This window comes from Passer domesticus, chromosome 3, assembly GCF_036417665.1.
Source record: "Passer domesticus isolate bPasDom1 chromosome 3, bPasDom1.hap1, whole genome shotgun sequence".
Taxonomy (NCBI): Eukaryota; Metazoa; Chordata; class Aves; order Passeriformes; family Passeridae; genus Passer; species Passer domesticus.
Genome location: NC_087476.1, coordinates 118323117 through 118347944, shown reverse-complemented (window position 1 = coordinate 118347944; position 24828 = coordinate 118323117). Strand labels below are relative to the sequence as shown.

The 24828-nt window shown below is 46.2% G+C and overlaps 1 protein-coding gene across 4 annotated transcripts in view; it reads left to right on the top strand.

Moving 5' to 3' along the window:
• Window positions 1-24828, top strand: part of RALGAPA2 (Ral GTPase activating protein catalytic subunit alpha 2) — a 94553-nt gene that overhangs the window by 39374 nt on the left and 30351 nt on the right. For 3 of the 4 annotated variants that reach the window (XM_064415454.1, XM_064415453.1, XM_064415452.1), the window contains 14 exons: window positions 941-1069; window positions 2345-2473; window positions 3146-3204; window positions 3504-3612; window positions 3966-4076; window positions 4389-4457; window positions 4634-4771; window positions 5226-5412; window positions 6592-7360; window positions 7630-7701; window positions 8722-8845; window positions 9649-9804; window positions 16125-16283; window positions 20248-20375. In XM_064415454.1, the coding sequence (XP_064271524.1) occupies window positions 941-1069; window positions 2345-2473; window positions 3146-3204; window positions 3504-3612; window positions 3966-4076; window positions 4389-4457; window positions 4634-4771; window positions 5226-5412; window positions 6592-7360; window positions 7630-7701; window positions 8722-8845; window positions 9649-9804; window positions 16125-16283; window positions 20248-20375 (2339 nt within the window). Of the gene's footprint in view, window positions 1-940; window positions 1070-2344; window positions 2474-3145; window positions 3205-3503; window positions 3613-3965; window positions 4077-4388; window positions 4458-4633; window positions 4772-5225; window positions 5413-6591; window positions 7361-7629; window positions 7702-8721; window positions 8846-9648; window positions 9805-16124; window positions 16284-16466; window positions 20376-24828 lie in introns of all 4 variants that reach the window. The other variant, XR_010359604.1, reaches the window with a different exon arrangement.

Below are 24828 nucleotides of genomic sequence, written 5' to 3'. Positions count from 1 at the left end.
TAGTGGTGATGTTCAAGAATCTCTTTGTGAAGAGAAAATTGGGTTTGTCAGCTTTAGCTTCTGCTGTAGAGATTGAGCATGTGTACTATGAGATTATGGGGGTCTCTAGCTCAGGCTGTCCTTGACAGATCATGAAACCAGTAAGGATGGACATAGAAAAGGGTTTTCCTTTGCAACTTTTCAAAATTTTATTGAATGGAAAATAATTATCTACTCAGTGTAGAAATAGCTTGATGTAACTTTTCAGCAAATACAGTGTCACCAGTAAAGGATTGTATAGATTTTATGCCTAATTTTAAACCGGCTGAAAGCTTGCGGGGAAGAAGTCTTAACTCAAATATAGGAACTTTGCTCTGGTTTGGAGAGACTGTGAAGACTTAAAATGTGGAAGGATTAGAGATAAAAGGCTTTTCTGGAATATGTTCTGTACCACAGGATGATGGTGAGCAAAACTAGGGCTGCTGCTCTGTTCCTTCAGAGCACCTGAAGCAGGGAGCAGGCCTGGGGGGACAGCTTGTGTTCTTGTGGCATGGAATTCTGAGAGATTTGAGGAACTCACTCCTCTGGACTGCTGTAGTGCTTCATCTTAAGTCCATTAAATGTTTGGATGTTGAATCTGAAGTCTTGTTTAGCAGAATGGTTGTGTTTAGGCACAGAAAGACATGAATGGCGGTGTGGGCTTTGAACAGGAATTTAGGGGTTTTTGGAAACAAAGGTTTCCAGAATACCAAATGCACTTTGGCTACTCCACACCCCTGAAGTGGAAGGTGGTGATTTTGTGGAGGTCAGTTTGCACACAGTGCTCTGGTAATTTCCACCTCAGTGTGGGACTGGGGAACCTCAAAGTTAAATCCTCTCAGACCTCAAAATTAAATCTTCTGACACTCTCCCTTTTGCTTTCGGGCTTCCTGGCTTTTCTCACAGGTGCCTTCTCTTGCAGGACATCCTGAACACTGTCATAAAGCACTGCCTGCCGTGGTTCTTCTTCCTGGGGCTGCCTGGCTTCACAATGCTGATCGGGGACTTCCTTGGAGCAGCGGCACGCGTGCTGAGCACGGACACGCCGGAGGTGAGCGCGGCTGGCTGGGCCCTCGGGGTGGATACTGGGGCATCTGGGGTGGGAAATCTGGGAGAATTCAACACGCTGGTGCTGCAGAGGTGTTTGATCCAAAGGCTGAGGCATGAGGAGAGCGTGTCCCAGCTGCCACACGCCTGTAACGCCCCATGAGTGCCACTGCAGCGAGCAAACAGCGAGAGAGAGCGGGGAGCTCTCTGGGTGACACAGCATCTCAGGCTAAATGTCAGCACTAACAGAAATGTGACTCTAAACTATTAAATTATCGAAGGATAAGGAAAATAGCAAGTCAATGAGGGGTTGCCAAAATAAAGGTAAAGGTCTGGCAGTCCTGGGAGAGACAGGAAAGCTCTGTTGCATGTGAAGCACCAGCTCATGGGAGCCCTTTCGGTCTGTTCTGGCTCAGGGCTTTTGCTGTTGCTCCTGACATTTGTGTGGCTGAGCAGGTGGCCCTGTGCAGGGCCACAGCCCTCTCCTGTTTCAGCAGAGCTGGAATGGTTATCCAGCCACGCTTCTTCTGTCAGCCCTCAAAGAGCTTGATCAGCCTCACTGTTGATCCAAAGCTTAAATGCTAATAGGAAATGGATGCTCAGTTTTCCAGGGAAAAGCCATGAAACAAAACCTCTTCCATTTTTCCTGCTTGCATAAAACTGGGTGCACATTGCATTTTCAACATTACACAGTAGTTAATGTGTTTATAGCTCGTGCTGTGGTGCTTTTGATGGCTCTGTTGGAGCAGGGATCTCTCTGCACATTGGTATTGCCTGTGCAGTGAGTGTGAGTGGGTTCTGCACCCACTCCTCTCTGTGCCACAGGATCACCTCATAGCAGTGCTGCATTCGTGCTTCACCTCCTCACTCAGCTGTTCTTCAGGGGGTTCTGTACTTCCTGTCAGCATCAAATGGCTGATTGTCAGGTTGGGTAATGAGGGGAAGTATTAAAGATGTAGGATGTGCTCAGGAGTGGGGCCAGGTGCCAGTGGAAGGGCAGCTCGGTCTCACCAGGAGAACAGAGCAGCACAGCAGGGGAAGCAGAGGCAGGAAGGTGTGTTAGGTGCTGCTCACGCCCAGCCCTTGCTGGAGTTGCAGGGGAAAAGCTCCTGGGCTGTGTTCTCTGGCACAGCTGAATGCTGCATTGTGAATCCAGTGGGCTGGGTATGGCAGTGCACACTGGCCTCAGAGCTGGAGGCATCTCCACGTGTGAAGGGTTTTCAGTCACTATTTTAGTGAATATTTTTTTAGTGACTTTCTGCCTGCTTGCCCATGCCAGGCTCCCCGCTCTGAGGCTCACACTATCCTTGGTGCCCTTGTGTGCTTTCCAAACACCTACCAAGGAATCCCACAGTGGGGACCCATCTCAGAAGCTGGTGACAGCATCACAGGAACTTCAGATTTGAAGGTAAAGCCACATTTATTGTAAATCCTTAGGTAGCCTAACCTGGTTTCCCTATGCAGTGACTTCATTCCTGCCCAAGGGGTTGCCCTCACACAAGCCCCTGTTGCTTTTGATAAATGTGAGGCACTGTGATCCACTGCTCAAAATTAGGGATGGCTGGGGAAGAATCTGAGTTCCTCATGTAGCCTGAGAAGGCAGAACCAAAGGGAATACAGAAATCCCTTAACATGCTTGGCTCCTGTTCTTGCTTCTTCATCGGGCCTTGAAGAGTCTCTGGAGATGTCTTGCTTCTAAAATTAAGACAGTTTTTGTCTTTTCTGTACTAAATAATACACTGAATTTTTCATAACATGTTTTGGTTAGAACCTAAACACTGCAGTTTGTATGGAGTGACCACCACTTGTTTGTAACTGTCCCTTGACACTGTAAATGAATTAATTTTCTCTTGCTGCCTATACATTAGTTGTAAGCTGATTTGATTTGTCCTCAAGGGCCTGTGTGTTTGAGTTGTAATCGGTGTTTCTGCCTTGACAAAATACAACTGGCATGAGGTAAAGATGCCGTAACAACAGACAGGGAATTAAAGTGACTTCACCTGTAACTATGTCAAAATTAAACAACTTTAAAGTAGATGTATCAAAAAGATGCTTATTCTAATTTATTTTGTTATTTTAGTATTGCCTCATAAATATTTTATTGAAGAATGCCGCAGAGGAGCCAAGTGAAGCTGCAAGGTAAAATACCGAGTAAAAGAAATGGGAAAATATCATAGAATTGGTTAGGTTGGAAAAGACCTTTAACATTATCAAATCCAACCATTTATGGCTTGGAAAAGTCTTTCTTGCTGCTTATCTTCTGCTGCTGCCTTGTGGTTTGGTTCCTGTGGAGTTGAGCCTTACTCTGTACCATGAAGGTGCTGGCCTGTCGTGCTGGAGGGGAAAGAAAATCTCATCTTTGTGCATTTTTTTCCCTTTTTTTCGCCCTAAATATTGCTCTATATCTCCTTACCAGCTCCCTTTTCCCTTTCTCAAAGATGCATAGCCATCTGTGGCCTCGGCGTGTGGATCTGTGAGGAGCTCACACAGTGCACCAGCCATCCCCACGTGAAGAAAGCCATCAATGTCATAGGTGTGACACTGAAGGTATTGCTGTGGCGGGCTCTGACCAACGTGCTTTGGGGAAAAAAGGATTTCCGCTTTGCAAATAATCACTGATAGTCTGAGGCACAGGCTGCTGCTGTGGTGTCCTGTGCAAGCATGCAGAATATGTGCAGAAATAGCCTGTGTGCCTGTAGACTCCTTCCCCAGAAAACTCACATAAAAGATCACACAGACAGTGTCAAACCTGCTGGTTCCTAATGCTGCCAGTGTGATCTCACAACACTAACGTTTTTTATTCTTTGCAAAGGTGCAAAATAATGAAATGTAGAAAGTCTAAATGCAGTGTATTGTATCTGAATTTTTTATTTGGCTTCTAATCACCTTTTCTCTTCCAGTTTTCCAACAAGCTGGTGGCTCAGGTAGCCTGTGATGTCCTTCAGCTGCTGGTGTCTTACTGGCAGAAGCTTCAGGAGTACGAATCCTCTCTGTGCCGGAAAATTACAGAAGTATGTCAGATTCTTTAAAATGTTTGTATGCAAAGTTGTCTTAACCCCTTCCTTGGGCTGCTGTGATTTTGTTAACTCCTCCCTTTTTTATATTGTTAGGGAGGTACTTGCTGCACTCCCTGGGCCAGTGTAGGTCCCTCGTTTGTAGTGCCTTGTGTGCAAAGTGCTCAGTAAAATGTTCTCATTGATTAGCACGGGCAATTGGATGCTCCCAAGAGAACCTAACCTGTTCCACACCCTGTGCAGTGAAGGTCTGTCTCTGCAGAGGAGGAAGCTGAGTGCCTTTCTGACACTTGGTTTGTTTGGCTGCAGATCCTGGTGGCCACCATCGCGTTTCTCCTGCCCGGCGCCGAATACTCCTCCATGGAAGTGGATAAGAAGGTGTGTCACTGAAAAGAGCTGCCTCCATTCTTTGTGCTGTTTGGGGGTGGGTTTTAAATGAGGTTGCTCCGAACCAGAGCTGAATTTCCAATTTCTAAACTTTCCAGTCTATACCATAAAGGCTGGGTGAATTTAATAGAGTGTGCCTAAACACCATGGTCTGTGTTCTTGTTCAGTTCATAGTTTCACTGCTGCTTTGCTTGCTGGACTGGTGCATGGCACTGCCCATGAAAATGCTGCTGGAGCCCGTGTCTGCTGGTGCTGTGGAGGATCAACATGCATCTAGAGCTCCTTTGCTGGATTATATTTACAGAGTGAGTAGGGGGAGGGAAGGTGATTTACTCTGCCTGGCTGTTTAAAGATGCCTTTCACACACCCAGAAGACACAGAAGCAGCTTTGTCAAGCACTGGAAAATCACATCATCCAGGTGAGAAGTTACAAATGCAAAATGTTAAGCAGATAAGATTAGAGATGTAGAACAGACAGGGGATGATGAAGACAAAGGTAAAATGCTTAAAACAACGAGCCGGGGAAAATAATCTTTGCAGAAATATTTGGATTATTTGAAGAGGGCTGTTAAAATATAGAACAAGCCCTGAAGCGAGCTGTTAAAAGCACAGAATCAGTGCAGATGGAGACTGTTAATTTAGAAATACTGAATTTGGACACCATTTGGGTGGGTTGTGTAGTGAGTCAGACCTGGGGGTCCTGCTCACTGGGTGTGCTGGGGACTGTCCCGGGTTGTCACTGGCTCCGTGTCCCCGCAGGTCCTGCACTGCTGCATCAATGGCTCCAGCACCTACACGCAGCAGAGCCACTATGTGCTGAGCCTGGCTGACCTCTCCTCCTCTGACTACGACCCCTTCTTGCCCCTGGGGAACGTCAGGAGCTCCTCTGAGCCAGCCCAGTGCCCCTCCTCCACCGATTTGGGCAACCTGCTCACCGTGGCTGAAGGTAAGGATGTGCCCAGAGGGTGGGCTGGGCCAGCATGTGTGTGCAGCAGTGGGAAATGGTGTTCCAGGCTCCATCTCTGCCCTGGAAATGTGCTTCTCCTTACTGCACGTAGCAGCTGTTCCTTCAGAATTGGGCACGGCTCTCTCTGGGTGAATTCCAGTTGCCTCTGTGATGGGATGTTTGAGTTTGTTGCCAACGCTGCTCCTTAGAACAAATTTATGTCTAGAAGATGTAAAGGGAAGGAGAAACACTGTAAAGCACAGAGAAATAGTTTTACAATGAACATGAAAAAAAAAAACTAGAAATGAGGAGGTTTCTGGCTATAAAAGGAGTAACATGCCCATGGGAGAAGTGGAGGCACAGCAGTAGCTCAGAGCAGAGTCACTTTATGAAATAACTGATGGATGTGTTGTGCTGAGGGCATGACCTTCTGAGCATGCAGGAAATCTCTCCCTGCCTCACTTTCCCACCTGCCAGGGATGGAGGAGCATTGCTTTGCGGTGACATCTCTGGTTTGCCTTGGCTTTTCTGCCGTGCCACCCTCCTGCTCCAATGGCTGTGGGAATGTGGTGAAGTAAAATAAAACTGTGGGACAGGTAGGATTTCTTGGAAAGCTGTTGGAAATATTTCCTCAAAAAGCAAGGATGAGGAGGTGACATAATATTGTGGGGCTCCCCCGTGGCAGGAATGAATGATAAATCTGACTCCATGTTTTTAGAAGGTTAATTCATTATTTTATGATACTATATTATATTAAAGAATATTATACTAAACTATACTAAATAATACAGAAAGGATACTTACAGAAGGCTAAAAGATAATAATGAAAACTTGTGACTCCTTCCAGAGTCCTGACACAGCTTGACCATGATTGGTCATTAAGTCAAAATAATTCACATGAAACTAATGAAACAACCACCTGTTGGATAAACAATCTCCAAACACATTCCACCTGTGAGCACAACACAAGAGAAGCAAATGAGATAAGAATTTGTTTTCCTTTTTCCCTGAGGCTTCTCAGATTCCCAAAAGAAAATCCTGGCAAAGGGGTTTTTCAGAAAATATAACAGTGACAACATAGGGCAAGCTGCTGCAACATGGCAGAAATCTGCAGGTGCTCATTCTGCGTTGCCTCTTGCTGCTCGCACTGATCCGTTGTGTTTTCCCTGATGGTTTCAGAGAAGAGGAGAAGGAATTTGGAGCTGATCCCTCTCACGGCTCGGATGGTCATGACTCACCTGGTGAACCACCTGAGCCACTACCCGCTCAGCGGGGGCCCCGCCATCCTGCACAGCCTCCTGAGCGAGAACCACGACAACTCCTACGTGGAGTCCTCCGAGCTGTGCTCGGAAGTGTTCCGCAGCCCCAACCTGCAGCTGTTCGTGTTCAACGACAGCACTCTCATCTCCTACCTCCAGATCCCCGCCGAGAAGAAGGGCACTGAGCCGGCAGCAGCGCCCTCGGACGTGCGGGTGATCGTGCGGGACATCTCAGGGAAGTACTCCTGGGATGGCCGGGTGCTGTACGGGCCCCTGGAGGGCTGCCTGCCGCAGCGCAGCACGGCCGCTGCCTTCGTCATCTCCAGCGACCCCCAGCAGGACGGCCTGTCCCAGAACGATGTGTCCCAGGTGGAGGAGGGGGAGGACGCCCTGGACCAGCTGCTGGAGAGGATCGGGAGCAGCAGCCCCGAGTGCCTCCTGCACCCGCAGCGCAAGCTGAACGAGCCGGCGCCGCCGCCCTGCGGGATGAGCCCCGAGCAGGAGCGGGCCATCACCGAGGCCCTGCTGCAGCAGAGCGCCCAGGAAAGGGAGTTCATCCTCAAGTGCAGCTCGGACTGCAGCATGAGCGTGGCCCGCCAGGAGCCACCGCCCCCTGCCCAGCCCCAAGCCTCCTTTTATTTCTGTCGCCTGCTGCTGAACGACTTGGGGATGAACTCCTGGGATAGAAGGTAGGAAGAGAGGATCCAGAACGTGCTTTGGGTGCTCTTCTCACTTTTTACCCCTGAATGTGGACATGCTTAAGAAAGTGAGGATCATGTAGCTGGGGGTAAGAGCAGAGTTTTGAACTTCGGTGATTATTTGAAATATTCACCAAAAGATTGTGTATAACAATCATTCTAAGAAATCATATCATGTTAATTCTCTCAGCTGTTTGGATGATGAAATACTGTCTCCACTGTGTTGCATTTGCCTTCAAACCTTTCCTATTTATTTTTAGAAAAAGCTTTCATCTGCTGAAGAAAAATTCAAAGTTGCTGAGAGAACTGAAAAATCTGGATTCCCGCCAATGGTAGGTGATGTGTACTGAACACACCATTGATAAGTTTGTGTTTCCCAAGGAAGAATGAGTCGCCAGAACCAAAACTTCCTTCCTGTTGAATCCAAATATTGGTATGAAAATTGGACGGTTTGTTTCTCCAGAGTTCTGTAGCCTGAATGGAGAAGCCACCTGTGCTGGCACATTCTCTGTGTACAGAGAATTCCAAATCAGTGGCAAAGAAGAAGAGATTTTTTTCAAGTTTGATTTAGCTGAGAGGGGAGGGAATCAAATTGATTGTGACCTGGGTACAGCTGATACAAAACATCAGCTGTTTGGGTGGATCACCCTCAAAGTACTGCTCCTGACACAAGGATCACTCTGTACGAAATACACTTTGAGGAGTGATCCACCCAAAACTACTCCCCAGCCAGGAAGTGCCAGAATGAAGTTCTGCATGTTATGGGGTTTTTTTCATTACTTGACATAGAGCTGTTTGGAAAACATCTGCAGCATTGCAGAGTTCTGAGTTTCTTCTATCCCAACAATTTCCACATCAAATGTCCTTTGTGTGTTTTCAGATAAGCCAACTGTCCCTGTCAGCCTTGTAAAACTTTGCCCATGGTCTGGAAGTCAGTAATGCCTCTTCTGCCTTGTATGTCATCACCCTGTAATTAAAATTCTGTAGGTTAAATTATGCTGCCATTAACACCTGTGCCACCTCGATGTCTCTGCAGTGCTGCACAGATCTGAGTCATTAACCCTGTAATTGGAATTTGGCCACCAGTTCTGTGGCTGATGTACAGGAGGAGCAGGCTTGACTCTGCTCTCACAACTGGGGTGTCTCTGCAGTGAGGTTTTGGTGGCAAAAAAATGGGGTGAAATAGGAAGGTGAGTGATGTATTTGTGTGCATAAAAGAAATCAACACACGGAGCTAAATGTGAGCACCTGGTCACGTGTTTGGGGTGCAGGGGGATCTGAAAAATAAATTCAAAATAAAATTTTGAGTTGAAGCTTGTTTAATTTTGATTTCTTTTTCCATCCCGTGGCAGTCGTGAGACTCACAAGATCGCCGTGTTCTACATCGCTGAGGGACAGGAGGACAAGTGTTCCATCCTGGCCAATGCCAGGGGCAGCCAGGCCTATGAAGATTTTGTTGCTGGGCTGGGCTGGGAGGTAACAGCCATAATTTAGACAAGCTACCTTGTTGCTGGTGGCACTATGCTTTTTTTTATTCACAAAAAAAAAAAAAAATTTGGTATGCACTGATGCTTAGCTGTTTTTAGCTCTTGCTATGGTCAGAGCACATTCAGCACAGGAGTTCTTTATTATGTGTGTGGGTTTAATTTGCTTTGTCAGAATGGTGTGTCATAATCTAAATGCCATGAACATTTTGGTGTTTGGGAAATCCAGAGTAGCAGCATGTCACATTTAAGGATCCAGGTGCCACAGCGAGGTGCAGCATCCTCAGGCTAGTGCTGTTGGGAAAACAAACAAGCCGTTGGACTCAGGCTTGACTTCAGAGAAGGGTTTCTCCTGAATGAACTTCTGGAATAATTTATTCTAAGGGTGTTTTTTCTGTACAAATCTTCAGTTTCCTCTGCAGTTTTTCTTGTTTTCTCTCTCTGCCTTCTGTGATGCTCCTGGCAGTGGGAGCTCCGAGCCCCACAGAGCCCTTAGCCAGCAGTCTGTGGGAGAATGCTGTTGTCTCCTTGCTGCTGTTTGCTGGAGGAATGTAAAATAGCTGGATAGATAATGACTCAGAACCTAGTTCAGAGACATTTACTTTTAGTAAATGTCAGATACAGGCGCGGGAAAGACAAATTTAATGGAAAAATCGCAGAGCTGTAGGGGAAGACTTTCTCTGGGATGGCTACGGAAACGTGGGGTGGTGATTTCATTAACCTTGATAGAGAAGCAAATCCTGATGATGCTCAGTGTTTTCAGCTGGCTGCTGTTTGTGCCTCTGGCTCCCTCAGGTCGACCTGTCCACGCACGGCGGGTTCATGGGCGGCCTGCAGCGCAACGGCAGCACGGGGCAGACCGCGCCCTACTACGCCACCTCCACCGTGGAGATCATCTTCCACGTGTCCACAAGGATGCCCTCCGACTCAGACGACTCGCTGACCAAAAAGGTAAAGGTTTCCCAGTGTGTTTCACGGCACTGCAGTCACCAAGTGCTTCCATAAAAGTGTGAGCTGGAAGCAGCCTTTGAGTGGCCCTGGCAGGCTGTTCCTGCATTGCCACGTGGTGCTTCTGCAGCTGGGTTAGCTGAATTAAATGGCATCTAAATTCTGGGTTCTGAAACACAATTAACATTTCCATGGTAGCCTCAAATGCCACCGTGAGTAATAATATTAGCAATAATTTCATTTGTACGTTGTCTGCCTGCCAAAACTGCTATAGGTTGGTAGAACAAAGCAACCAAATGCAGCATCATCAAACCATCCTGCGTGGAAAAGGCTCAGGAGCCCAAGCAGCCAGTCAGAGTTCAAGACAGTAGCCAGTTTGGCACAAGTCTGGCAGGCAGCCTCTGCTTCAGACAGCCAGAACCCAGCCCAAAATTCTGTTGGTATCAGTACTTAATTGTTTGTCTTTCCTAGCGAGGAGCAATTCCAGGTTATGCTGTTTGCCAGCTCCTGCTTAGAGTGAGAGATTTTTGGAGAATACAAAATCTCTGCCTTTTTAATTAGGTTGGGCAACTTGTCCTGCAGAGGTTGTTAGCATGCATCAGTAATGCTGCAGCAGCCATCCAGTTGGTTTCAGAATGATGTGTGCTTTTCTTTGAAAGATAAAGGTGGAATCTCTGATTACTGGTTTTGCAAAATTGCCCAGTGTTTCGTACTAAAGTCAGATCTTGTCTTTTTTATAGTGATATCTGTCATTAAAAAAAAGGAAAATCAGCAAAATGGCATGTTTCTGTATGTAACTCACTACCTTCTGGAGGCAAGGCTATGGAGAAAAGTACTCTGAGTGCTTCAGGATGGAGCAGTGGGGTAGTGGTGTGTAGGACAGGGCTGTAGAGTCTCCGTGACCATGCCAGTGTAGGACTGTTTGTATTTTTATTGTTCCTGACCAGTATTTCTCCAGCTGCTAGACCAAAACTGCAGTGATGAATGATTTACAGTTGCCCTAGGCAACATATTCCATATTCCTATGCTCCACTTCCTGTACCACGAAAAAATCTCTGGTAGTGCCTGCTTTGCTTCAATTTGAGCCCATTGGATTCTTATCCTATTTCACATGGATATGAAGGGCAGATTATTGTGCAGCACACTTATGCATGTCTGAGAACTGCTGCCATGTCTTTTCCAGACTTAGTTTTCCATCATAAACTGTGGTCATTTATTTAGTCTTAACCGTCCCTTGTAAGTCCTGGGTTTTGTGGAAGCCTGGCAAAGACCAGACCCAAGATGTGGTCTGGCTGTTGAGTAATTCATCACCTGGGAGAGGAGAGCACAGTGTGGCAGGGCTACCACAAGGGGAAGAATGGTATTTAGCTGCAAACAGTCCACTTATTCTCATTATTTTAATCTATTTTAAGGGTTATCACAGACACTGAGGGTCTCGTCATTCTATTTGTCTTCCCTGTGTTTGCTCTAAGAGAATTCCTTCTCTGTGAGAAACAGAAACCAAAAGCATTTAGTAGCTGTCAGTCTCCAAGTTTTGTACTGCCAGGAAACCAGGCCAGCTCCAGCACGTGCTCTCTACAGAAAATAACTGCAAAGGAATTGCTCTGGGACCTTTTCAGAAACCCTGAGATCTGCTCTGGGAATGGAACCCTGCAGGGATCAAACTGGGTATTCCAGTGCAGGACAAATCTCTGAGCAGGCTCATGAACCTGAGGAGCTGCAAGCAGTGGCTCGGACCAGATGACTTCCAGAGGGCTTTTCAGTGTGTACTCATCCATGGTTCCACACACAACAGTTCAATTCAGTTTGTCACAGCTTCTGTTGTGAGCAAACATGCAATTCTGTGCAGATCAGCATGGATTGTTGACAGATTTTACAGACCTGCAGCTGTGAGTGGAGAAAAGGTGCATTTCAGAAGCACTGCACTTTCTGGAAGGTGTGCAACTCTCTGGGCTGAGGTCCTTACCTCACATTGTTGGGGCAGAATGTCCAGATTAAAAATATTATTTCTTACTTCATATTTATTACTTCTTGCCATCAATGCTTTTGTTTTATGGGAGTGTGGGAGAGAAAGATGGAAGCCCATGGCATTCATTCAGTTCTTGCTCCTACAGCTGAAGGGTACCTGGTGATACAGGACAGTGGTGCTGGGAGGAGAAAAGTTCATCAGGATGCAATGAGGGACACAGCTTCTTTTTTCTTGCCCTCCCTCTGGGATCTAAGGTCCCCCTAATCACTGACATCTTTGTGATTGCTGGGGTTTCTCCTCTGCTTATTTTGCCTCAGACCAAGAGAGGCTTCATCCCTGTCAGCACACTCCCAGCTGAACAGAAGGACTGACCACCTGCTGCCCTGGGGAGCCAGAGCAAGGCCATAAATTCTGGGAGCTGGGGAATTCAGCAGATGTAGTAATTTTACTGAAATATGTTATTGTGGTTCTTTGTTTTTACTGAACGCAAAGATAAATTAAGTTCTGATATGAATTTCCCAGAATAAGTGCATTTCCACTGGGGATGAGCTTGGCCCCTTGTTTTGTGCAATAGAACTGTGATTTGCAGTCTGCATTTTTTTTTTATTTGAGCTATATGCTGATATTATATTGCTAATTCAGGAGGGAAGAAAGAAAAAAAGAAAGAAAAACCCCTCTCCAAATAAGTCTTGGCCCCGACAGAAATCTTTCCTAGTGGAGTAAACAAAATTCAACTGATCTCTTTTGCTGCTGTAGGGTTCAGCATCATTGGTTCCAAACTTTATCTGCCTGTCTTGTGGCAAGAGTGAAAATCAATCCCAGGAATGGCATCCTACCGTCCCTGTCTTGTTCTGCTCAAATTGTGCTTAACGGTTTAAAGATGTGCTGCCGAATTTCTCAGTGATTTATTTCATCTTCTCCATTGTCAGAGCAGAACTTTTTCAATTCAGAAATCTGGTTGCAACCCCATACTGAACTCTTGCTCCTTTGCTGCAGAAATTTGTTAGCTGGGGCTAGATTAGATTTTTAGCAGCTAATCTGACTGCTGTAGGGGTTTGCAGAGTGGGGACAGAGCTGTGCTATTGGATTTGTCCAATTCATTTGACTCCAGGACTATAATTGCACTTATGTCTTACAAGGCTTTTATGGCCTCGGGCTGGCGAGCAGCAGAAAAACAAATTGGCAGTGATATAGTGAGAGTGAAAGGGAATGAAAGGCACACATTATCAGTCTCCAGGCAGCTCTGCTCTGGCAGGAAGTTTCTTGCTTAATTTACAAATAAAACTTAGATTTTAGGATGGGCACACAGTCGGCCAGACAATGGGGATGTCAGGCCCCACTGTTACTTAGCAAAAGTAGCAGCCATGCCTCCCCAAAAGCAGGAATTCTTCAGTCAAACAGACGACTCCTCTTGGAGCCAGCTGGCTGTGTAATGCAATTAGAAGGGAAAGGAGGTCATGCCGGAGGTGTGCACCGTGACCGCTGCCTGCCGGCCCGCACCCGCACAGCCCAGCCTGGAGCTGGGGCTGGAGCTGCCCTCCCCGGGCTGGAGAGCTCAGCCCCAGCAGGGACAGCGGGGCTGACACAGACCTGGGGCTGGGGCCGTGTCCCAGCACCCCGTTAGCCAAACCAGCGCCAATTCCTGTGCCCGCCGAAAATTCCTGTGCACCAGGAGGACGTGCTGCCAGTGCCAGAGCTGTGCCAGAGCTGCCTTCCCTTGGTGTGCACAGGCTGCTGCTGGGGTTTGCTTTTAAAACCAATCTGATTTCTTGTCTGCTTTGGGATTTTTAAAAAAAATTGTTTAATTATTTTTATTTATTCCCCTCACCCCTAAACTGTGCTCCAGGGGGAGCACAGCCTGGAGCTCTGGCTCCATACGCATCGACCGTGGGGCTTTGGACATTTCAGCACAACTTGCTGAAGTCCTTCAGGGCACTGAGTTTGCCCCACAGCTGCTGTTTTGAATAAACAACACAGGAAAATAGCAGCTGGCTTATTGTCACTGATGAGATTATTGTAACGGCTTTTTATCAATGGAGTTACCTCTCAGTAACAAATATTTTTGATTAATGCCAATTTTTTCTTTGTAACATTATACCTTGTAACTGTGGTGCTTAAGGATGTGTGGCTTCAAAACAGAGGCAGTAACTCAAGCTTTAAAACAAGTTGCTGGCACACACTGGGGATTGTGGCAGACTCGTGAGCACAGCAAGTGTTGGTTCAACTAAGTTCCCTTCTTCACTGAATTTTGTTCTGAAGGGTGCAATATCAGTACAAAGTGTTTGATTATTATCAGAACACTTCCTTGGCATTTTAAAAAGGGTCCCTCAAGCAGTATTTGGACATATTTTGATGACTGTTTTTATAGCAGTATGTGTTATTTCTCACCCCAGAAGCCATAGGAGGCACAGCAGTACAGAGCATTTTCTTCAGAGGAGCTGAGCTGGGTTTGTGAATTGCCCTCTGCACCTGGGCAACAGAGCTGCCTTATGGAATTTCATGTCCACATTTATTTCTTTGGCTTCCTTCAGCAGAGGAGGGTTTGCTGGGTGCCACCATTGTAGGCTCTCTGTGCAGGGAAGCCAGTGCCAGAGCTGGCTTGGGCTCAGCCTGGCAAACGTGGGCACTTCCAAATCCCTGGCGGGGATTCCCTGGGCTCAGCTGGGCTCGTCCTGGGGTGGGACAGCCTGGCCAGGCATCCTCAGCATCTGGGACCTGCTGTGCACAAGGTCTGCTCACCCAGATGGATTTTAGGGGTGTATCTGACTAAACTTGACATCTCGCTTCTGCTCACTTTGGAGGTGACCTGGCTGCACCTGGTCAGAGAGGGAGATCAGGGTTTTGTCCTGTGTGTGAATTCCTGCTGCCTTTGGTATGTGTCAGTTTGTGACATTCCCAATGTGTTTTCTTGTGTTGCTTTGTTTTTACTAAGCTTCTGCACAGATATCAAGGTGACCACAAGAACAGCAATTTCTACTTGTTTTGTACATGTAAGAAGCTCTAGTAATAGTATTTTTAATGTTCTCATGTTTTTTCAAGACAAAAATGGTTTATGTTTTCTTTAAACAGAGCTAAAATTACCTTTATTTCATGGGTGTAAATGAAACAGAATTAGTATCTTCTGTTTAATTTAAAATAAACTAGAGAATCTCAGTCCTTCTGGGAACTGAGCTTTACTTCATTCTGCTGGAACATGAACTGTAAGCCAAGTTCGCAGTTGTAACTTTTTAAAATTTTTCAGTGTGTTGGTTTTGCCACGTTTCTCTCATGACTGAGGGGTCCAGTTTGCCACCAGTACGTAGGAGTGAAAGTTTTTCCTTCTAAAGGCACTGCCTGGCTCTGAACAGGGAAGCCTCATCAGCACAGTGTAGGCTGATCCAAAGCGTGTTGGGGTTAGTTGTTATTTACCAGTGAAAATCACCACCTTCTTTTCCCTTTTTTCTCTCCCCCTACACAGAGTGAAGTAGCAGAGCTTCGTTTTGGCTTCTTTGTTCGGTCTGTTGTGCACATTGTTCCGGGGGTAGCACCAAATTGGAGGGGGGGGGGGTGTCTTTTAAGCTTTAAGTGGGACTTAAAGTCTCTTTATGCTTGGAGCTGGCATTGTGTGTGTGGATTACATTTTAACTTTAAAGCTTACAGTTGAAACCATTGTGTGAGGCTTGTACGTGATTGCCAAATAGTTTTTGCCATCTGTTAGATCACCTCCAGCTCCTCCAGCAGCAGAGCAAACACACACACACACACAGAGGCTCTCAGATGCTTTCTGTGTATGTCATGTTTAAATTTTATCCGTATTTCATGCAGCTCTGCTCCAAATGAAAAGGTGTAACTCCCACAGTATTTCCCATTTTTCTGTACTTCACACTGCCCAGATATTTTGCTGACGTTTCAGGCAGGAGACCCCTCCAGACACAGTCAGTGAGGAGAGGTTTGTGGATAATAAATTCAGTTATAGTGGTTCATGACAGGCAGTTTCTTGACATTCTGAGTCAAGGCATTTCATATTTCTGTGGCAGCTGCCTTATTTTAGCTGGAATACAATGCTCCGTTGGTTAATGCTTTGTTCCAGTAATTCAGTTTTCCATCTTAAATCACTGTAGGTAATGTACATTTACATATCATGCTAATGGCTAGTTTGATAATGACTTAATTAAGCCATCAGACAACAATGAGTTCTAAATGAAGCAAATTATTGAGCCGATGCTTTCATGAGCAACTGGAGAAAAACAATATTTTAACTTTTCTGTAATGAAATATTCCTGCTATGGAGCATTGTAATTCAATTTGTGAGCCGTGACCCCTCGTGCAGCGTGGTTATCACTCGGATTAATAAAGAGCCAATTTGCTGTTGCAGCTCCGTCACTTGGGGAACGACGAGGTTCACATCGTGTGGTCCGAGCACACCCGCAACTACCGCAGGGGCATCATCCCCACCGACTTCGGGGACGTCCTCATCGTCATCTACCCCATGAAGAACCACATGTTCTTCATTGAGATCATGAAGAAGCCCGAGGTACGTCCTGGGTGCCTCACTGGCTCTGCTGTGCTGGGCCAGTGGGCAGCAGCTCTGTTGCTTTCAGTGGTTTTAGAGTTTGGGGGCTGTTTTTTCCCAAACGGATGAAAGATAAGCGGAGCAGTGAGCTGACTTTAAAACTGCACTTACAGTGATCAGAGTGGCTGCTCATTCATTTTATAGCCATGAATGAAACACTCCAGAATTCTCAACCCACAGGACTTACTGGGCAAAGAATAGTATTTAAACCACTGTGACTGTCCTCTGAGGCAGTGAAAGCAAACCATCCATGATGTGAGTTCCTTGTGTGGTGTTGGGTCACTGCTGTACACACGGCACCAAGCAGAACCTCACACGTCTGTGGTGCTGTCATTGTCACCTGACTGGGTGGGATGATGCAGACACTGGACATCCTGTCATCAAACAAAGTATGGGAGGTTCACAGTTGAGATATTTTTTGGGAAAAAAAAAAAGCATTTTTTGTAAAATGTCAGAGGTGTGTGTATGTACATCTGTGCATGTGTGTGAAAAAGCCACTGCAGTAAATGCTCATCTGGTACATAATGGATGCAAAAATATGCGTAAAATATACTTTGTGAAAGTAGTCATTGTGATAAATACCCTTTGCCTGATATGAGGGACAATATTTGTCCAAAGGAGTAGCCAACTGTGGTAAATGCCTTCATCACATCCCATATTGACCAGGTGTCAACACTATTTTTTGAGTTGTGCACGATGGAGTTGTTGGATATTGACAACCAGTGTTTTGTCAGTAGACATTTCAAACTTGAACATTTTCTAATACTGGGTTGTTGGGGTGTTTTTTTATGGTGTTGAGCTGTGCAGTTTAGTTTTTGCGCATTTTAGCTTTTAGCTTTTTTTTTAATGTTCCATCAGGGAAATGAGAATTTAGCGTTAGGAAAACGCTTGAGACTTCTCTGGAGCGATGGAGAAAAGCTGTGTCATCTTACATATTAGTCAAAACCACCCGACGGGCAGCCAGAATGAGAGCTAACTGGAAATTTAGTGTTATCCCTACATTTAAAGTACAAACCATTACAATGTAATAAAATTAATCCAGACATTTCCAGGGCAAGTGTGGCTGACCTTTTGTTCACCAGCTACTGACCCCAGGGTGAATGAACGAGCCTTGCAGAGAGAAATGTCTGTTGTTTGGCTTCAGTCCCTGGCATTTAAATTGCATTCCCTAATCGAATGAAAAGGCTGTCCTCTCTATCAGGTTACAGAATCCATGGCAACATTTGGCCTTTTATATCCATAATGTTAGCCTTTTTGTTTGCAGCCAAGTAGAGACACCTGGAGCAATGTTAACATTAACCGCTTTAGCATTAATAGCTTCATTATAGAAGAATTTCTGATCAGATAGCTGTTACTTTTGTTATATTGCTTCAGCTTGTATTGTTTTCATTTTTGATCTCCCTGCTTGGCAACCCGGCAATGATTTGCAAATTTTTTTGTCTTGATTAATTAAGCAATATAATTATCAGGAACTGTGCTGCAGTCTTTGCCCGACAAAGCTTCGGAGGGAAGACAATAGTAAGTCTGTTAGTGTGAATGCATTCCACGCGTCACAGATGCACGAGGATATTGGGAACAATGAGAGGAAAAGCTGCCTGCGAGAGGGGACAAAGCATGCCAGGCAAGCTCCGCACTGCACATACCGCCAGGGACATGCTGCGGGTTCCCTGGGACACAGATGCCTCGTTAGATTGCAGCTCGTCATCAGAGATTAATTCTCAGCCATTTGGTACAATAATTTACCCATTCCCCACTCTTTTAACTAGTGCTGCTTGCTGTAGAGGGGAAGTCTTTGTGCTCAGAAGGTTTATTTAACCTTGCCTACTTTTACTGCGGGCAACAGAAATAATGATTTTGCTGTTGGAAATTGGAATGAAGCAGGTGTTTGCAGTGGGCTGAATATTAATTTTTGCTTCACGGATAACTTGCAGTGACATTTGGAGTGCTCGCAGAAGGGGATCTTTCCCTCTCTTTTTTTAATTGATTCCTGTCAAAGCAGGCTGTTTGTTTGTGGTGGCCAGTGGAGCCCTGCTTTCCCAGGCGGGCTGTTGGGTGCCGAGTGGGGAGCGCACCCTGCACCTTCCACTGGCCTCCCCCACAGCCCTTGTCAGGGCAGGGCCCCGTGCAGATGGAAGCTGAGGAGATGCAGCTCCAGTGACTTTAATGACCCTTGGCGAGGCCACTGTGTGTGCTGGGGAATGAATAATTCCGAGCCCCGCGTGCGCGGCGCTCGGATCGAGGCGGGCTCCGGAGCCCTGGGCTCTGCTGCTGCTCTCCCTGGCTGGGATACACACACCCCGTCCCTGGGTGACATCTGTAAATTCTGTGGTGCACTGCTGAGAAAGCGTGCCCCGCTCCCCAGCTCCTGGTGAGTGTGAAACCGTGAATGCAAGTGCTGTAAGCAAAACCTACTTGTCCAAAAAGCCCAGCAGGGAATTTCCCTGCCCCAGTAGCATCTGCTGATCTGACTTTACATATCTGGTATTTGCGTGGTGGTATCACTCCAATGCTAGTATGTACTTAACCTCCTTATCTGTACTTTTGTGTTCTTTTCTCTTGCTGTCAATGCTTCAAGACAGTGCATGGCATAAAAATTTCACTTAAAAATATTACTGCCTAGAGAGGCAAAACTGGGTGCTCCATAATGTTATCATTTTGGTGGCATTGATTTTCCTCTTTCACCTTCCCTTCCAACTGCCTGGATAGTAATGCCAGCAGTAAATAAAAAAAATTATAAAGAAGGTGAAACCACTATGATGATTTTAACATTTTAAACATTTTATACTTTTATGTTTTATTGGGACGTGGGTAATTATTTTAAGTAAAGGAATGACAGAATAAGTGTGTGCAGAGACAGCTGTCATTTCCAGATGTTACATTAAACCAAAATTTCTTCTGTAATTCATTGCCACTTCTAATTAGAGGAATTCCCTAGATACAGGGGATTTATATTATTCCCTTTGTCCATTTATTGAATGACTGTCACAGTCACCCACAAGCAGTTGGAGAAGAATAATAGAGGGTATTTATTTATGTGATAAGCCTCTGTACAGATGGAAAAAATCCGTAGCTTAAATATTGATAATTGTTGCTGGCTTCTGTCTAGAGCTTTAGTTGGGGGGTTGTTTTTTTCATTTTGAGTCTCTGAGAGGGAAATTAATTTGAGTACTTGCAAGTACTGAAAGTTGTGCATTTAAGCATCAACATTTTCTGGGTTTGGCAGGCTCAGGTCTGTTTTGTGTCTGCAGTTCTGGACACGGTTTATTTTTAGAAAGCATCTCTTGCTCGTAGTGTGGTCTTGATCTGCAGAGCCTTAGGTCACCAGAGGATGTCACACAGGGGTTTCCTGTGCAGGTGGCCCTGAAGGAGCAGCATTTGGGCACCTGGACCCACTGGGCTGGGCCTGTTTGTGCCTGTCCTGACCCTGTGTCCTGCCCTTGAGAGAGCCCCTGCTCTGCCATCTCCTCTGCCTTCCACACACCTCCTTATCTTGGACCAGCTCAAGGTTTTTTTCTCTTCTATGAAGTCCATGGAAGGAGTTTGTAGAGGATTATATGAAGTAAATATGTCTTTGCAAAGCCTCCTGCCAATGTTGGAGTCAGCCAGTGAATCAGGGTCTCCTGTTGGGATCCCAGATGGAAAACAGCTCCTAATATTCACTGCCAAAGGCATATTGATTGTAAATTCATAGATGGCCTCAGTTTCTATGTGTACCAAGCTCGTGCTTAGCCAGCAGAATGTCCTGAGACATGTGTAGTGTGCTGAGGGCAGTCATGGGGGATTTAAACACTCACCAGCTTGGGAGACGAATGTCACACTGGGAGTCTCTGTAGAAAACAATGTGGGCACACTGTTTTGGTGGCAAAATGCTGTGCCAGTCTCCTGCAGTGGTTCTGAAGCCTGCTTTTCTGTTTTGGGGACTCAGGTGCCCTTTTTCGGTCCCCTCTTCGACGGCGCCATCGTGACCGCGAAGCTGCTGCCGAGCCTGATCTGTGCCACGTGCATCAACGCCAGCAGAGCCGTCAAGTCCCTCATCCCGCTCTACCAGAGCTTGTATCCTTTCTCCACGGGGCAAGGCTCCCCTTGGTAGGCTCTCACTTGGAGCATCATCCTGCAGAGAGGTAGGCTGGGTGAAAATCCCTCACGTTTGGTTTCATTCGCAAAGGTCAGAGCTTTCTTCCTGGTGGATGTTCTCAGTGGTTCACACCCAGCTGCCATCCGGTGTTTTCGGAATGGAATGGGAACAGCACTGGGGTCTCACCAGCAGCTTCCTTCTCGCTGCTGGTGGGCTTGGGCTTTGATCTCTGAGAAATGGTAACTCCCAGCTTGCTTTCACACTGATAGGAGTTGTGGACTATGTGTGTCAGGCTGCTAGCCAGAGCTCAGCCATGCTCTTACCCTATCCAATTAACTTTACTTGGACTCACTGCATTAATAAGACAGATGGGATTTGTCCTCAGATACGGATGTGTAGGTCCCAAATTCCAGTTTCTTTCCAGTCATGCCTGTGTTTGGGCATTTTCAGAACCTGTTTTCCACCAGTGGCCTGAAGGTAGCTGGAGGATGTGCTTCCCTGGGACAGGAGTCCTGACACAGACTGTGGTTCTTGGGTGCTACACAAACCCAGTGTGAGCACTGCTTTGCACCCATGCTGGGGTCTTCTCATAATGCCATCACAGATTGCATAGCTTGTTTTGCTAATCACATCACTTACCTCAGGACAAACGCTCACTGCACTTTGCTTTCTCTGGGGAGCATTTGATTTGAGTATTTTTCTAATCACATGACTTTGAGAAAGAGTTTGTGAAATGTTTTATCTTTGAAAGAATATTGAGGAATTAGTTTATAAGATGCACGTTTTTAAAACATGGAATATCCTCAAAGTACTTGTTAGGGTTTTTTTTTAAATTACACTAAATAAATTTTATCCAGTATACTCCGCAAAAGTCATCAGAAATTAAAAGTATCATTGTGGTTAAATAGATTTGTGTTAATAACTAAATGTTTACTCATTGTAAAGCAAATGGTGGTGGTTGTGCAAACTGTGGCAATGCCTGACAGGTGAGTCAAGGCTTGCTGTGTTTTCTTCTGTTTCCTGAGGAAAATCTAACAAATTCCTGAAACTATGCTGTGCAGAATTTAGCTTAATCTGTTTCTCAGTGTTTAATACTAAAGTAACAGTGTAGTGAAATGGACATAAGTAGCAGCAGTTATAAGAACAGAGCTGTCCCAGCCCCTCACTCCCAGCTGGAGTCCTCCCATGCTTTGGCATTGAGCATTTTGTGAGTGAGCAGCACTCACCAGCTGGCTGTGCTCCTGCTGTCCAAGGGGTATCCCCGAGGGTCCCTGTGCATCCCTGGGGTGACAGAGCTGCACAGGGCACTGCTCTGCACAGGTCTGAGGCAGCATCTGCCCCCACATTCTTTTCTGCTTTTTTTGCGTCTGCTTTTGCACCTGTGCTGTCCATAGTGACTCAACTGCCACTTGTCTGCCTGATAAATGAAATTGGATTGAGAAACTCCTGAAATGGCACAAAGGGGATGTGGTGGGCAGATCCCTTCAGGGCAATACTGGAGCAGGAGAGAAAGCTATCTGTAATTCGTTCCCTAGATAGTGCAGACTCTGAGATACACTGCAGCTGGCATGTGAGTGTGTAGGTGTGTAAAGGTGATGTTTGGGCCTGTCCAATGCAGCTCCCAAAGGGTGAGTGACTCAGGTCTGGTGTTTGCTGTGCCAGCTGCTGCGAGCACGACACGAGGCAAGCAGACCCAGCAGTGCAAACACTAAATGGAAGTGCCATTATCAGACTGGAGATGGAAATAACTCAAAAAATGTCAGTGAGAGGGAGAAACAGAAAGCAGTGTTCCTGGCCAAGTGTGTGTTTGGCACACACAGTCATAACAGTAGATGGGATGAGGGCTGCAGGCCGGAGTGAGGCAGAGCTGAGGAGGATCTGCAGCTTCCCTTTGGCACATGGGTGATGTTAAACCCTGCTAAGGGGCAGTAGCTGAAGACATTTGGACTCTGGTGTGGTTACAAACGGATCAAACACTTATCTGGTCTCAGTGGTTCCATGGGGACGAGGTGCTGCATCCGTGGTGCTCATGCTGGAGCAGTGGCAGGGTGTGAAGTACCTGCAGGACTCATCCCTGTTCTGCCCTGGTGGTGCTGGGTAGCCGGGGCAGCTCTTGCCAGCAGTGACAGCTGAAGTCACTTGTTGGAAAGTCTGCAAACTCCGGCTACAGCTGCACTTGTCAGGGGCTGTAAGGGAAGTGTAATCAGCCACAGAGATTAATTTGCATCTCAATTAGGAAAGAGTCAGGAGGAAGCTGTAGGGTCTGTTGCTGGAAGGTTGTGGAAGAAATCTCATCAGGCACAAAAGGCTCCCGACTTGGTGCTCCATCGAGCGGAGGACAATATCTGAGTCTGGTTTCCATGGGGACCGGGACCGCAGAGCCGCGGGAGCATCTCGCTGCCCGCAGCCGCTTGGTCACGATGACACAAATTCCACTGCCGTGCCCAAACACACATTTCTGTTGGAAATCTCTCTGAAAATTAAGAAGGTAACTACGGCAGACCACATCAGATTTTTTTAAAATCTCTTTTTTTATGTTTACGCAACGCTTTTGGTTTTAAGGAATTCATTAGGGTGAGAGATTGGTTAGAAAACAATTACCTATATTTAAACTTCAGTTTAGAGCCATTCTGGCTACAGGTTCTTTGTGTCCATCGCAGGGCACATGATGGCACTCCCAGGGTGCTGCATGCACAGCTCAGCTGTCTTTGGAACAGTGCTGTCTCTGCCGCAGTGCTTCCACGGGCAGGGATGATTGTGCATCAGTTTATATTCCAAATTCCCATTTTATTCCTCCTTGGTGCCATGGAGCAGAGAGGCTGAGTGGCTGCAGCCCCTGCTAATTGGGACTCTTGCCATCCTTGAGTAACTGCTGAGCATGAGGCAGTGTGCTCCAACAGCTTCTCCAGGCTGCTTTTTCAGGCAGTATCTGACTTTTAATGTGACTGGGACTTACAGAAATCATAAGTAATAAGATTACTTAAATTTTACAAGAAAAAAAAATATTTAAGCTTACTACAATTGTTGTATTGAAAGGAATATATTTATGCAGACTTTTGAGTGTGTCCGAGCCTCTTTTGTATGTGCTGGGGAAAGGAAGAAATAACCTCTCTTGCAAACAGTTAATTACAAAAACTAAGCATGGGTCTGTTCTGTTTCCAGCAATGCTGAATTTTTAAAAACTGGTGGGCGTGGGGCTGTAAAAGTGCATCTCTGAACGCTCTTTCAGCTTGTGTGAAACAAGCTGTGTGCTGGGAAGGATTTCTGAGCACCTGTGTGATCTGGAGTGCCGTGGCACTAAGCTGCAGCAGAGCTCCTCTCTGGGAGCTGCTCTTGTCTGAGGATAAATACTGAGGGAGAGCAGGGTTTGGATTGAAGTATTACAGGTCTGATTGGCAGCTGCTGTCTAAGCTGACAGTTCCTAAGCTCAGGTGCTAGTCAACCTTCAGACATGAAAATGTAGCTAGTTTGGCAGGTATCAGGCCTCTTGGTTGGCCCATAATTCAATCCTGCTTTCCAGAAAGACACTGGGATTTGGAGATAGTGATGTCTGAGCAAAAAGCTCCTCTTAGAATGCCCAGGGAAATGCAATTCTCACTGCCTAGGTTATCTTTCCAAATGGAACCATTTCTTTTCTCCTTGGATTGAATTGGCTGAATTTAAAAATTGTTTCAGTGTTATTTTGAGTATGTTACCACTTTGGGTTTATTTCCTCCCCCAATTCAAATAATTCTTATACTCTCAGTCCTTCCTGACTGGGATACTAACTGAATTTAGAGAAAAGCAGGAAATACCCCAACATGTCTGAAATGTTATCTCAGCTTTGAGGAGCTCTTTGTAATCTGCCTGGGGGAGGGTGGAATGTGTCCTGTGTGTCAGCACCAGTGGGTTTCTTCCATGTGTTTGTTTTTTAGTGACTTCTGGTAGTCTTTAATTTATGTTCTTAGCAATTCAAGCTACTGCATGCACTTCCTGTGAATGGGTAAATGGGGAGCTAGTTCTTGTTGGGGTTTATTAACGCACTGATTATAAAATCATCTCTGTGCACAGTCTCGCTTTTGGATGAATTGTTTGTTCTTATGGCAGCAGAGGGGTTTGATCTCCTGCTGCCTGGTGACTCCTGCACTCTCCTTTGCTGTTGCACGGGGTGCTGGAGGTGCCTGTGCATCGGAGCAAGCACAAACAGCATGGTGGGGATGAGAGCTCCTTATCTGATACCTGAGCACTGGATGTCACCGTTTCCCAGCTCACAGTTTGCACTGCTTTCTGTGGACCTGAGGAAAACACAGCCCTTACCCTGGAGAAGTAATTTGATACATGAGTAACTCTCTCACTGTTTTCTCCACTGAAGTGGCAGTGGTGTGCCTGCTGACATGTGCCAGGCAGCAGCTCAAGGGGGTAAAGCCAAAACTCCGTCTAAACACATAACAA